Source organism: Felis catus, chromosome E3 (assembly GCF_018350175.1).
Source record: "Felis catus isolate Fca126 chromosome E3, F.catus_Fca126_mat1.0, whole genome shotgun sequence".
In the NCBI taxonomy this organism is placed as follows: domain Eukaryota; kingdom Metazoa; phylum Chordata; class Mammalia; order Carnivora; family Felidae; genus Felis; species Felis catus.
The window spans coordinates 28,416,679-28,431,853 of NC_058383.1; the positions used below are offsets into that span (position 1 = coordinate 28,416,679).

Sequence of the window (15,175 nt, forward strand, 5' to 3'; positions counted from 1 at the left end):
AATATTTCCTTCTTCCATAGAAAGTAGAGGCACTTTCTATGGCATCCCATCTGGGGGCACATCGTTCTGATCAACTCCTTACTGTGATGGTTAATGTTAATTAACACGTTTAGGTGACCCCCTCCTGATGTATCCATGATGAAGTGCTCTATCCACTTTTCATCTTACACCGTGGGTCTGAAAGTATAGACCCCAGACCCACATTCCTCATCATCACCCAGGAACTTGTTAAAAATGCCAATCCGGGGGTGCAAGTGAGAGAGGGGCAGAGAGAGAGAGAGAGCATCCCAAGAGGGACAGAGGGAGAGAGAGAGGCAGAGAGAGAGAGAGAGAAGCCAGGCTTGAGCTCGAGCTCGAGACGTGGGACTCGAACTCATGAACTGTGAGATCATGACCCGAGCCGAAGTCAGATGCTTGATGACTGAGCCACCCAGGTGCCCTAGACGGGAGTATTTTTTAACGTCAGTTTAAAGTGAGGTTTTGGTGGGGGGAGTGGGGATGCTCTTGGGATGATGTCCTAAGCAAAACCCGTAAGAATTTAAAAATGCAGGTAATGTGATTGTTAAACCCAGGGCCATGTGTCTGTCTGCAATTCTTTGTTTCACTCCTTTTGAATGATGAAGTGATTATTCAGATTTGGGGAATAATTTGCTCATTTCTCCATCTTGTTAAAAATGAACTACTAGATCATGACTCAGGGGAAAAGTAACCACCCCCTCTGAGCTTATCAGTTTCTTATCATTGTTATTTTCACCCCTGAAGGAGAAGAGGGGAGGTCAGAGTACTTGCCTGTCCTTTCCTGCCTTGTAGTCTGTGTCTCAGGAGTTGGCTGCCCATTTGTGAGATGTGGGGGTTATTTTGGTGAACTCAAAGGAGCTGTGAATTCTTCTCTGCTGAAGTAGGGCGTCAACCACACAGTATGTCCTGGTGGCCATACATCCTAACTCAGCCTATGTCTTAGTTCCTGGAGGCACAGCAGCAGTGGGTGGGGGAGGACCGCTGGGGCAGGTGGGAGGAGCTGGCTGGCAGCAAATGTTACTAGGGCAGGGGCAGCTCCTGCAGGAATGGTCTGGAATGGGCTGCTAGACAGAACATTAAGAATCTGTTGCCTCAGCACCTGCCTCGTGGACACATCCAGACGGTGGGAGGAAGAATGGGCTCCTCATGTGGACAGGACGGTCACTGACTTGGAGTTGTACATACAGACTTTGTCAAATACTTAGTGACCTCGAGGAACTAAGGGAAGTCAGAATCAAGGTTTTGCTTCCCTCCCCCCCCCCCCCCATTCGTTACCAGTTTGCAAAATAACGTCTTGGTTCCCCAGCATCTTACCTGGCTGGTCTTTAACATTTATTTTAATCATCATGCCTCATGGGTTTAAACGTATTCGTCTCTCCATTCTTACCTTTACGTTTCTTACTGATGTTCAAACTCTGCCATATTGGACCAGATAGAACCATAGTTTAATATTTTAGCATACAATATTCTAGACTAATTTTTTAAGTAATCTCTACACCCAACGTGGGGCTCGAACTGAGATCAAGGGTCGCACGCTCCACCGGCTGAGTCAGCCAGGTGTCCCAGTGTTCTAGAATTTTATTTTTATTTTTTAATGTTATTAATTAATTAATTAATTTATTTATTTATTTATTTTTGAGAGAGCGAGAGAGAGAACACAAGCAAGGGAGGGACAGAGAGAGAGGGAGACACAGAATCTGAATTAGGCTCCAGGCTCCGAGCTGTCAGCACAGAGCCCGACGCGGGGCTCGAACCCACAAACTGTGAGATCGTGACCTGAGCTGAAGCTGGACGTTTAACCACCTGAGCCACCCACGCGCCCCTATAGTGTTCTAGACTATTTTTTTTAAGTACTCTCTACACCCAATGTGGGGCTCAAACTCACAGCCCTGAGATCGAGGGTCGCATGCTCCACCAACTGAACCAGCTAGGCTCAGTGTTGTAGACATTTAAACATGTATACACACACACACACACACACACACACACACACACACACATAATTATAAATATATTTATTATAAATATTTCAATCAGCTTTACTACGATATAATCTACATACAGTAAAACTCACCATTTTTTTAAAAATTCACTGGCTTTTAAGTATGCATACAGCCCAGTGAGTTTTGAGAAATGTACCGATGTGTAATCACCACCGTGATGAGAGTATAGAAAATGTTCCTCCCTCCTCCGAGAGTTCCTTTGTGCCTCTTGGCAGTCCGTTCCCCTCCCTGTGCTGGGAGCTAGCTACTGATCTGCTTTCTGTCGTAGTGGTTTTGCCGTTTCTTGACTTGTAGGTCAGTGAAGTCATTGAGCCTTTTGGGTCTGGCTTCTTGGGCTCTGCATAATGCTTTTGAGATTTGTCTGTTTTTTCCCCCGCTGAGTATTCTATTTGTACATAATTGTTAAAGCATCTTTCGATGTTTATTTTGAGAGAGAGAGCGTGTGTGCGTGAGCACCGGAGGAGGTGAGAGGCAGAGAGAGAAGGAGAGAGAGAATTCCAAGTAGGCTCCACACTTTGTGCTGAGCACAGAGCCCCGACGTGGGGCTCATTCTCCCGGCCGAGAGATCATGACCTGAGCCGAAATCAAGAGTCGGACGCTTAACCAACTGAGCCACCCAGGTGCCCCTGTACATAATTTTAACTTGGACATACATCACGAATAGCTTTGCACGATCAGTGGTCACCTATTGTACGATTCCATTGATAGGAAATGTGTAGGAGAGACAAAGCCCTAGAGACAGAGAGAAGATGAGTGGGTGCCAGGGACTGGGGATGGAAACGGGGAATGTGGGCAGACCAGCGCAAGGGATGCCTTTTTTGGGGTGATGGGAATGTTCCAAATTTCGTTGTAGTGATAGATGCACAAGTCTGTAAATTTGCTAGAAGTCACTGAATTGTACGTTTACAGGAGAGAATTTTATGCCATGGGAGTGGCCCTTGGATGAATAGGGTAAAAAGAAAAGGGTGAAATTTTGGCATAAACGCAAGCCACAGCCTTGTGCGTCTCTTAGCCCTTGTCTGTTGCCTTAGGCTGAACTAGTAGCAATGGAATTGCACGTGAAAGGGTTTGCAGAGATGCTAAGGTTTTTCCATCCATAAGGGTGGCCTGTGCAGAGGCCCAGCCCCTCCGATGCCTGACAACACTGGGAATTACTGATAGTTTTCATCTCAGCCAAGCTGATAGGAGAAAGTCAGCATCTCACTGCTTTCAGATTCTTTACTGGCGAGGTCGAGCACCTTTTTCTCATTGTAGTGGCCGTTGGAAGCTTTTTGTAAAAAACAAAAACAAAAACAAAACCCGATTTTTGTTGATCATAAGTTTAACAAAAAATTAGGGAACCACAAATAGGGTAGGGGCGCCTGGGTGGCCCAGTCGGTGGAGCATCCAACTTCAGCTCAGGTCATGAACTCGCGGTTCATGAGTTCGAGCCCCGCGTCGGGCTCTGTGCTGACGGCTCGGAGCCTGGAGCCCACTTCGGTTTCTGTGTCTCCCTCTCTCTCTCCTCCTCCCCCGCTCACTCCCTGTCTCTCCCTCAAAAGTAAACACTTTGAAAAATTAAAAAGCTACAAAGACAGTAAAAATACATAATTAAAAGTATACCCATGTTCACAGTAGCATTATTCACAATAGCTAAAACATGGAGGCCAGTCAGGCGCCTATCAACAAACCAACGGAGGAGCCAAATAGGGTGTATACATCCTGAGGAATAGTATTCCGCCTTGAAGAGGAAGGGAATTCTGACACATTTGCCAGCCTAGAAGAACTCTGAGGACATGATGCTGAGGCCAGTCACCAAAAGACAAACACCACTTGTACAAGGAACTTAGGGCAGGCAGAGTCCTAGAGACGGGAAGTAGAATGCTGGTTGCCGGGGGCCGGGGGAGGGGAGTGGGGAGTTAGCGTTTCCTGGGGACAGGGTTGCAGTTCTGCACGATGTAAAAAGTTCTCAAGGTGGATGGGGGTGACGGTTACACCCCAGTATGAATGCACTTCATGCCGCTGAACTGCAATGACCCTTAAAAATGGTTGATAGCAAATTTTGTGCTATGTATATTTTACCACGATGGAAAAAACTGGGAAAAAATGATAGAGAGTGAAAAATCCCAGGGGTGCTTGGGTGGCTCAGTCGGTTGAGCATCTGACTTCAGCTCAGGTCATGATCTCGCGGTTTGTGAGTTTGAGTTCCACATCTGGCTCTCAGCTGTCAGCATAGAGCCTGCTTCAGATGGTTTGTCCCTTTCTCTCTACCTCTCCCCAACTTGTGCTCGCTCTCTTTCTCTCTCAAAAATAAACATTTAAAAAAGAAAGTGAAAGGCCCCTCACACTTAAACTCATTAAGTGCATATTTCTCCTTTTTTTTTGCCTGTATTATTCTAAATATTTTATTTTTTTCTTTATTAAATGTTTATTTTGAGAGAGTGAGAGTTGAAGGGGGGAAGGGCAGAGGGAGAGGGAGACAGAGGATCTGAATGAAGCAGGCTCTGTGCTGACAGGAGAGAGAGAGAGAGAGCCAAATGTGCCACTTGAACCCACGAACTGTAAGATCATGACCTGAGCTGAAGTTGAACGTTTAACCAACTGAGCCACCCAGGTGCCTTGTATTCTAAATACTTTAAAATAAAAATGGGGGGGCGCCTGGGTGGCGCAGTCGGTTAAGCGTCCGACTTCAGCCAGGTCACGATCTCGCGGTCCGTGAGTTCGAGCCCCACGTCAGGCTCTGGGCTGATGGTTCAGAGCCTGGAGCCTGTTTCCAATTCTGTGTCTCCCTCTCTCTCTGCCCCTCCCCCGTTCATGCTCTGTCTCTCTCTGTCCCAAAAAAAAAATAAATAAACGTTGAAAAAAAAATTTTTTTTAAATAAAAATGGGGTATTATACCTACTGTTTACACTCCTTTATTTCATTTTTTTTAAAAGCTTTACTGAGATATAATTCACGTGCCATGTAATTCACTCATTTAAATGGTACAATTGAATGGCTTTGAGCATATTCACAAAGCTGTACGTCCGAAGCTACAATAAATTCCAGAACATTGCCATTACCCCTAAAGAAGCCCTGTCCCCCTTAGCTGTCACTCTCCCAGGCCCTGGCAACCACCAATCTGCTTGAATATCTGTGGATCTGCCTGTTGTGGACTTTTCATATAAAGGGCATCCTACAGTCTGTGACACCTTGCAACTGGATTGTTTGACTTGGCGTAATTTTTTTGAGATTCTTCCGTGGTGCGGCGTCGATCAGTACTTCTGTCCTTTTTCAGGCTGAATAATATTCCACTGCATGGATAGACCGCATTTTATTTATCCGTTCTATCTGTCCACGGACACCTTGGTTCCTTCCCCGTGTTAGCCATCGTGAGGAATGCTTCTGTGAACATTCGCTACGAGGTTTTGTGCGGACGTCTGTCTTCTTTCCTCTCGGGTTTACACTTGGGAATGGAATTGTTGGATCCTATGGTATCGCTGGGCTTAACTATTTGAAGAACGCCTCTCTTTTATTTTTATAGTAAACAGTAAGACGTGGACCTCTTGGGATGTCCACGCACGTAGACCTCATTCTTGCTTCGAGACCCCTGGATAGTAGTATCTTGTCGCATGAAAATAACGTGGTTTGTGGATCCGGTGCCATGATGGCTGACAATAGGCAATGATGCAGACCCTCTCGTGAGGGACTTTGAGTTGTTTGCATTCTTTGGCCACATAAACATACCGCAGGGAACATCCTCCTACTTGGCAGAATGTTCCCTGGGCATGCGAGGCAAGGGCTTCGACCGTCTTTGGGGCTCGGTTCTGGCCCAATACTGATGCTGTCGCTTTATTCCACAGGGGACCGACCAGGCACCATGGCGCAGAAGGGCCAGCTCAGCGATGATGAGAAGTTCCTCTTTGTGGACAAAAACTTCGTCAACAGCCCAGTGGCCCAGGCCGACTGGGCCGCCAAGAAGCTGGTCTGGGTCCCTTCGGAGAAGCAGGGCTTCGAGGCAGCCAGCATCAAGGAGGAGAAGGGGGACGAGGTGATCGTGGAGCTGGTGGAGAATGGCAAGAAGGTGACGGTCGGCAAAGATGACATCCAGAAGATGAACCCGCCCAAATTCTCCAAGGTGGAGGACATGGCAGAGCTGACGTGCCTCAATGAGGCCTCTGTGCTGCACAACCTGAGGGAGAGGTACTTCTCCGGGCTCATCTACGTGAGTGTCCTGGGGCAGCCAGTCCCTTCGTGCAGGCCTACGGGTTGGGAGGGGGAAAGTTTCGTTGGAGAGGGGCCCCATGGTGACGTGGGATTGTCCAGACTTGGGTCCAGACCTCGGCCCTGCCCCACTTGGTTCGGTGACACCAGAAAATGCTGCCACTCACCAAAGCCTCAGTTTACCTGTAGGTGAAATGGGAATACCCCCCCCCACATGTGAAGGAAGTGCAGAGATGGCACGTGACCCCACATGCGACGTGCCAAGGGACATCTTGGAGGTGACGAGGTGCGTGAAACCTCTTGGGAAGGCTGGACCCCCTGGGCAGCCAGGCAGGAGGCGACCTGGGGGTCTGGCTAGGTTCTGCGGAGGCCTTCCCTGGCCCAAATGGGAATACCTAGATTGGACCCGGGACTCCTCTGGGTCGGCCGTGCAGACCAGAGCTGCCCTGTCCACTGTGGTAGCCACCGGCCACCTGCGGCTAACTAAATTTAGATGCAAGTTCCTTAGAAGTCGGAATGCATCTCTTTGGTGGCACCGGCCAATATCCAGTGCTCGACCGCCACCTGAGGCCGGTGGCTGCTGCATTGCATAGCACACTTCTGTTCCCGCAGGAAGTCCTGTGGGGCAGCCTGGGATAGATGATGGGGGACGATGTGACTCGGGGTACGCACATTCCTTGTGGGTTTGGACCCACTCTCCGGAACCAAAGGGACCTCGGTGGCCCCCTGGTGTTCAACTGCTGGGCAGAGGGCCCTCCGGGTTAGACTCGGTCTCTTTGCCTCTCGGAAAGGGCACGCCGATCCCTTGGGTGAGTTACCTCATTTCTCTGGCATTTCGTTGCCTTCTCTATGAAATGAACGCAACAAGAGTACTGTCCTCACGGAGTGGGTTACGCCGAAAAGAATGCACTTGTCACGCGTCTGGGCACATTGTCAGCGCTCACAACTCTCGGTGTTACTGCTGGTTATGCCGTTGTTAGGGTCTTGTTTCTTGGATCATTTGCAAATTGGCAAAGACAGTCACTTCATCATTGTGCCCTCCGACCCCGTCCCTTACATGTTGCCGCGTGAAAATTACCAAAGCAAAGCAAACCAAAAAAACCCCTTGTCGTCTCTAAAAATGCTCGGCAGACTTTTTTTCCTAATTAGGAAATTAAGTCACGTTCATCGCAGGAGATTCGGAAAGTTCTGAAAAGCACAGCCGACACAGAAACCAGTCCTCGCCCAGAGATCACAAACTGATAAGATGTTGCCATGTTCTCGGTGTTTCTCTGTGACTATGGTACATGTTTACCTATTTACGAGCCTGTGCACATAGGTTAGTGGCTCGCTCTTTCTTCTGCATGAGTCAAGGCCGAGCATTCCCACATTTCCATTATAACCCCCCAAAATACCCTCTTAGGGGCTATGTAATCTCTAGGGTAACCCATGTCGTGTAACTTGACACGTCTTAGCTCATTTAACCAGCAGACCATCCGCTGAAAAGTATGCTTGTCCCATTTTACACATGAGCAAGCTGAGGCTCAGAGAGCTAAAGCCTGTCCTTAACTGCCCTGAGCGGGGAAAGTACCTTTAGTCCAAGCTGTTCCTTGTACGGCAATACTCATCAACCTGGAGCTGTCAGCACAGGACGGACGTTTCTAAGGAGGCCAGCCTGCAGGGAGCTGGGGTAAAGTGAGAGTTCTCCCAGGTCTCCCACCGAAGATGTGTTCTCTCCCGGGGGGAGGTCAAGGACGGGCCTGTGTGTAAATCTCCCCTCCTGTCCTCTGACCCAGCGTTTGAGCCCAAAATAGAAACCAGGAAGAAATGAAGGCCTCCTGAAGGTCCCAAGACCCAGAATATCTAATCTGACAAACAGATGGAAGCTTTGATTCATTTTTTTTTTTTTTAAATTGCTGCTATGCTTCCCTGCACAGATTAGACGCAAAGCCTCCCGGCCTTGTGACCACGTGCCTACTCCTGTCTCCTTCCTTTCTGCTCAATTTAATCACTTAAATTGAACCGGTTGTCCGTGATGGAGGAGATCAAGAAGGAAGCGGGGGAGGGGAGGCACAGCCAGTTAGTCTCCCAGCACCTGACAGCGGGAGGTACAGCCCTTGAGAGCAGGTGGGTGTTGGCAGGTGATGCTGGAGCATCCGGTGTGTGTGTGTGTGTGTGTGTGTCCGTCCGTCCGTCCATCCATCCGTCCGTCTGTCCAGCTTTGCCCTTGGTAATGAAGAGAACTTTCCCCTCCGTTCTGCAAAGTACACCTCAAATCAAGACTATTGTCCTCTTGGTTCTAGAAGAGTCCATAGAAGCCACTGGGTCCTATTTCATGAGCCTTTTGATGCGGGTTCTTGCCATCTTTGTGCAGGTTCTGATCCTGGCACACAGCGGCCGGGGGGGGTGGGGCGCTGGTGATTCTGAGTCCTCGCCCACCCTCACCTGCCCTTCTGGGCGCTGGGTTCCCTCTGCCCGGAGCTTAGCGCGACCACTCAGCAGTTGGCTCTATTTTTAGTATATGGAGGATGAGACCAGGGTTTCAGGCACAGGAAGATCAGTAAAGTGTGGGCTTTGCCTGTCCTGGGTCCCATCCCAAGTCCTTCCCAGCGTGTTGTGTCCTTGACCCCACTGGTGACAGCAAAGGTCACCTCCCACTCTGCACATGACCTGTCCGAGGCAGAGACCTGACCTGACTTGCCTGGGAAGGGAGGGACCTGTGTCACACTCGGCTGGCCTGCCCAGCTGGGGGATGCGTGGGCTCTTGCTTGTTCTGTTTGCATCGCTGTGGGATTCCGGGGGTTACACGGCTCAGCCCATGCCCCGAGCCGCTTGGTAATTAAGAGGAGAAAGATTAGACACACTTGAGCTCAAGGAAGATGCAGGAGATAGTTTCTAACACGATGGATGGATTAAGAAAATGTGCTGTATCCGTACAACAGACTATGATTCAGCCTTAAGGAAATCCTATCATATGTGGCAACAGGGACGAACCTAGGGGACATTATACTGAGTGAACTAGTCACAGAAGTAGCTGAACTAGCTGAACTAGTCACTAGCTGAAGTAGCTGAACTAGTCACTGAACTAGCCAGTCACAGAAGGACGAACAATCAGGATGTCACTTACCTGAGGCATCGAAGATAGTCACGCTCAGAATCACTGCAGAAGGGGGGTTGTCAGAGGTGGGGTGTGTTGGGGGGTGCGGCTAAAGAAACCGGTGGGGGTGGGGGCCTGGGTGTCTCAGTCGGTTAAGTGTCTTGATCTTAGTTTGGGTCATGATCCCAGGGTCCTGGGATCGACCCCCACATTGGGCTCTGCCCTGACAGCGTAGAGCCTGCTTGGGATTCTCTCTCTTCTTCTCTGTCTGCCCTTCACTCAATCTCTCTCCCTCTCTCTAAAAATAAATGAATACATTTAAAAAATTAAAAAAAAGAAAGAAACTGGGTTTTAGAAAAGTTAAATAACTTGATAAGAAACAGCTGGGTCTTGAAGCCGGGAAGGCTGGCCCTGGGAGCAGTGCTTCTAACTGCTACTCATTTATTCCTTCCAATGATCCTGGGAGACAGAGGCTCTTACCGCATTTCAGAGACCAAGATACTGAGGCTCAGGCGTGCTTGGTCCTGTTGCTGGGATTCAGGCAAGGTCTGGCTGCCTCCAGGGCCAGAGTGACGACCCCTGGATGGTAAGGGGCTGTAGGATATCTGGAGGCTTGAACAGGAGGTGATGGCTGTGGGCTGGGGCATGTGGGGATGATGCCACGGGCACCATTAACTTTGAGCTCGACAAGCTTTACATGCACAGAAGGAAGAAGTCTAACTTTTCACTTAGGATTTCTTGAGCACCTACTAGGTTGTAAGCCTTTGGCCCAGAGTGAGTAATTTTTTAGAAATGGAGGAGTTAATTTGATACATCTCTCCCCCTTCCTCTCCAACTGCCACCCCCCCATACACAAAAAAAAGAAAAAGAAAATCTCAGTTGCTGGCATTGCTTTAAAAAGCAGCCCCTGGGCCATCCTGTTAGGTGGGCTGTGGGCCTTGTTTTTGCATAGGCCTCACTGCTCCCTGTTGTCTCCCAGACCCTGAGGCTGAGAATTGTTGGTCGTTCATCACCTACCTATTGTTCTCCTCCTACCTGGCTTACTTTAGTCCCGTCTGACGTGCTTGGTCCCTGTAAACAGTAGGACTTTCCACCCCTGTTTCAAGCCCCTGGGGTTAGGAACCTGATCCAGATCGAAGGTGGATGGCCTCTCCTATTGATTGGGTTTCCAAGCCCAAATTCCTGACTTGTGAACCCCAAAGGATATTTTCCTCGTTCTTACGTCGCTGTTCGAGGAAGACCAGGGGGTAAGGAAAGGCCTTCCTTCCAAAGGCAAGCAGGGGATGATGTGTTCTTTTTGGACACTTGGCTCAGTGACCTGAAGGGGTACCCACCCAGGGATGCTGAGAACAGATGATGAGCAGCGGCCTCTTGAGTGCCAGAGAGTCCTGGAGGGTGGGAAAAAAATACATGACTGCACCGAGTCTTAGAAGGTAGAAAGAAGACACAGCTGGAGCCTACCCTCTGCTGAGCCCTGTGAGCTCACTATTCAGATCTTTCGAATTGACATGGCCTCAAACCTTTCTAGTAACGTGAGGCCATCCATGCAAAGACCTCAAGAGAATATTTAAAAATAAGAAGCATACATGACGTCTTGTGGCTTTTTCTTGTGTTTGTTTGTAACTATCTAGTTGAATTTAAAACACTGATTTGAATAGGTAACACATACAGATAGGAAATAGTATATCAGCGTATCGGGAATTTTGCCTCACCCCCATTCCTTCTGATTCCCTTCTGCAGAGGAACTGCTCTGGTGTTTCTGTCATAGGCTTCCAGAAATACTTTATACATATACAGGCAGATGCATGTATATTTGTTTTGGTGTACATTCATGTATATGTACAAACACACTCTTTTTTAATGTTTGCTCATTTATTTAGAGCGAGAGAGCGTGAGTGGGGGAAAGGCAGAGAGAGGAAGGGCGAGAACCCCAAGCAGGCTCTGCACTCTGAGTGCAGAGCCCAAAGCGGGGCTCGATCCCACGAACCCTGAGATCACGACCTGAGCCGAGATCAAGAGTCAGACGCTTAACCGACCGAGCCGCCCAGGTGCCCCTAAATAAACTCTTTTTAATGGCAGCATGCCATAATTAAGAAGCTAGCCCCCTGATGATGGATATTTAGGTAGTTTTTAGTCTCTCTTCCCATTCAAATCAAGGCTGCAGGAAATTGCATTCCTGGTGGACCGTGTCTGTCTTTAAGGACAGATGTTGCCATGACACTGTGTGACAACCTGGCAAAGAAGGTACGGGTCTCCATCTTTTTATAGACGGAGAAGAAGATGGGGAAGAAGAGACTCAGGGGTCCGGCCACTCCCATGAGTCACACAGGTGATGAATGAGGGCAGAGCTGAGGTTCTCCCCTGGCCCGTGCGGCTCAAAGCCTGTGTTCTTTCCACTTTCCTCCGTTGGTGCTTGTTCCTGCCGCAGGCTGTGGGAGCAGACTCCTGCTCAGAGCTCTGTGGCTGACCATATAAAGTGTCAGGGAAAAACTGGAGTCACTGCCTAATACGGTCACAAGAGGGAAACCCTGGGCCTGTGGCTGGGACCTGCTGGTGGCATGGGGCCCTGAAATGCTGGCCGGGACACAGGAGGCGGGGCTATTGAAACCTCTGAACTTGACCAGCTGGAGAGGACCTTGGGGACAGTGAGGAGGCAGAAACACCGCCACCAGCCGGTGAGCCGGGCGGGTCTGGTGAAGGCAACGGAGGTTGAACACTGTCGATCAAACCTCCAGATTCTGCAGCCCGACCACCCTGCCGGGGGCATGCCTGCTCAGCCCTTCCCCTCGGGTCGTCGTGCCCTGGAAAGATTTGCTGCGCCGAACAGAGGTTCAGATCTGCCTGGAAGCTCGGGTTAAGTGCTTGCTGGGTGCTTAGCACCAGGAGGTGTCCCAGGCAAACAGGGGGGAAGGGACAGTTCTTCAGAAGCTGGTGATGGATTTGGGAGAGCTACACATTCTTTCTTTTATTCATTGCCTTCAGCAACTATTGACTGGGGTCTGCCTTGTATACGGCCCTACGCTGGGTGCTGGAGAAACTGTGATGTGCAGCTTGCGGTCCAGAAGGTGACATTTAGGATGAGCCCTGGAAGAGGAGACGGAAATGGCTCTGGGAAGATTGAGGGGGGTGGGAAACATACTCGAGGTACAGAAGCAGCACCTGTGAAGCTTCCAGGCTGACAAGGGTTTTGTCATCATGAAACCAAGGCAGCATGGTATGGTCACTAATGTTTATTGAGCCCCTGCTGTATACCAGGCACTCTGTTAAATGCTTCACGAGCACTCTCTCACAGCAAGCCTTTGAAGGATCTGTTACATACCGTCATCTTGTAGTTGAGGTTGGTAGGCTCAGAGAGGTTAAGAGACTTTCCCGGGGTCACACAGCCAGAAAGTAGCAAAATGAGGTTTCAAACCAAGTCCTCGGTACTCAATTCTGTATCCTTAGCCATTGACCTTTACTGCCTCCAGCTCAAGGGCTTGGTGAGGGTGTGGTTTGGCCTATGAATGAGCATTGTGGTTGGCAGTGGGCACAGCCCAGAAGGATCTGGAGGTGGCATTCAGACCTGAAAGAGAGGTAGGACTTGGCTGACATCCGTTCAAACAAGTGATAGTTGACTGGGCACTTAGTTTATGGGAGGCTTCGCCCTGGGGACCAGGACACAGATGAGTGGGGGACACAGAGCCCCTGTTGTGGAACAACTGTGCCACCAGCTCAGCAAACATCTCCCGAGCACCTACTGTGTCCCAGCCCAGTGCAAAGCCCCGGGTCACAGAGATGAAGACATAGGGGGTCCCTGCTCCGGGGCAGATTTGTAATCAGCTTACCCCTCGGTCATTTATTGAGCAAGCATTTAGTGAGCACCTACTGTATGCCAAGGCCAACGCCTGAACTGAAGCAGAGGAAGAGGGTGGTCCCGCCCTCAGGGCACTTGCTCTGGTGGGAGGGGCCTGGAAGATCAGATCAGGGAGCGGTGGACTCATCCGTCTCTGTGTGGTCTGGCCCCTGCCCGCCTCTGCAGGAGCCTCACCCCTCACCCTGGCTTGTCCCCTCCTCGATGCTCCAGAAATACCGCACTGCTTGCAGGCTGCATGCACACACTCGCCCTGCTGCCTTCTGTGCCTTTGCTACCTCCTGAGCAGGATAAGCCCTTCTTGTCTGTTGAGACCTCCTCATTGGAGGTTTCTCTGACCGCCCCCAGGGTGGGTTAGGGCCCTGACTTCCTTGCTTCCCTAATCCCCTGGGCTCCATCCTGGTTCCTTGGATGTTATTGTTCAATGTCCTTGTCCCTGCTCTGATCTGTGGGTTCTTCTGATTTATCTGTCTCCAGCATGGTGGAGACCTGTCTAGCACAGACCTGTACACAGTAGGTGCTCAATAAATGGCTGATGGATGTTTCGACAGGCCTATGCGACCTCACGCCTGCCTTTTTAGGGGATTGGTGAGAACCCGAGAGATTATTCCCTCCTTCCCCCACCAGTCCTGTACCTTTTGAAGATTACTGTCCACCTCAACACCATTGTCCCTTAGCAGACTGAGCGCTGGAGAGACCCTCCAATCGGCTGTAGCCAGGGCTGCAGACTCTTTGAGGGCAGGACCTTGTGTTCTTTGCCTTCTTTAACCCCAGAGCCTTGCACGGTGTCTAGGACGTGCACACTGAATGAACAAGCAAGTGAATGAACGAACGATGTGTTGTTTCTCTTTCTATAGGATGGGCAGGGGTCGGGTAGCCTCACGGGCGGCGCTCAGGCCTGGGAGTTGGCCAAGCTGGGCTTAGTGCTGTCAGGGTCTCCCTCTGTGTCTTTGGTCAAGTTGCTTAACCTCTCTGGTGTTGGCTTTGCCCTGAGGGTCGCCCAGAGGTGGACCATTGGCTGTTCCTTGAGTCCCTTCTAGGGGGAATTGGAGGGAGGACGGGCTTGGGGGCTGTTGGAGCCCCAGGCGGCCCTGATGGTATCGTTCGGGAAAGGCAGTTCCTGTGGGGCGGGTCGGAACCTGTGCCCTGAGCTGTGACCTCAGCCCAGGGGGCAATCTGATGTCCGGTAAGGAACAGCCATAGCGGTGATAGTTACTCCCGTGTGCGCGCGTGGTGGGGCTTGCGGGGTGCCTCCACCCCCTTTCCCTGTTCTGATTATTTCCAGATGCTCCTGTGCCCTTGGTAGGGCAGGACGACGATTTTGTTTTAATTGTGGTAAAACCCATATAACATACAATTCACCACCGGATCCACTTTCAAGGGTACAATTCAGTGGCCTTCAGCACATTCGCTGTGTTGTGCAGTTATCACCCCTGTCTCGTTTTGGAACGTTTTTATAACCCCATACCTATGAGCAGTCACCGCCCTCCCCCCCCCCCCCCGGCCTGCCCCCCGCCCTTCCCAGTCCTTGGAAACCAGGGATCTGTTTCTGTCTCTATGGATTTGCCTGTCCTGGCCATTTCATATAAATGGAATCATACGCTATGTGACCTTTGTGTCTTTCATAGTGAGCATACCATTTTCAGGATCCACCCATGTCGTACCTTGTGTCAGTACCAATCTTTATATATATATAAAATTTTTTTAAGTTTATTTATTTTGAGGGGTGGGGGAAGAGAGAGAGAGAGAGAGAGGCAGAGAGAGAGAGAGAGGGGGCAGTGCGGAATCTGCCATGGGTCTCGAACCCACAAACCTGTGAGATCATGACCTGGCCCGAAACCAAGAGTCAGATGTTTGACCCACTGAGCCACCCAGGTGCCCCAGTACCAATGCTTTTTAAGGACAGCTGTGTTTGTCCCTGTTTTGTTTTGTTTTGTTTTGTTTTTCTATAGATGAGGGAGTACCTTGTTAACTGTGCAGAGCATGAGATCTGGGGAGGAGGCGTCGTGGTCTCTAGGTGCAAATTTCTGGCCGGCTCTGTGTGTG

The 15,175-nt window shown here is 50.1% G+C and overlaps 1 protein-coding gene across 5 annotated transcripts in view; it reads left to right on the forward strand.

Moving 5' to 3' along the window:
* MYH11 (myosin heavy chain 11) overlaps positions 1–15,175 on the forward strand; it is a 125,556-nt gene that overhangs the window by 11,523 nt on the left and 98,858 nt on the right. For all 5 annotated transcript variants that reach the window (XM_023246709.2, XM_023246710.2, XM_045048059.1 and 2 more), the window contains exon 2: positions 5,843–6,204. In XM_023246709.2, the coding sequence (XP_023102477.1) occupies positions 5,860–6,204 (345 nt within the window). In that variant the 5' untranslated portion in view covers positions 5,843–5,859. The remainder of the gene's footprint in view (positions 1–5,842; positions 6,205–15,175) is intronic.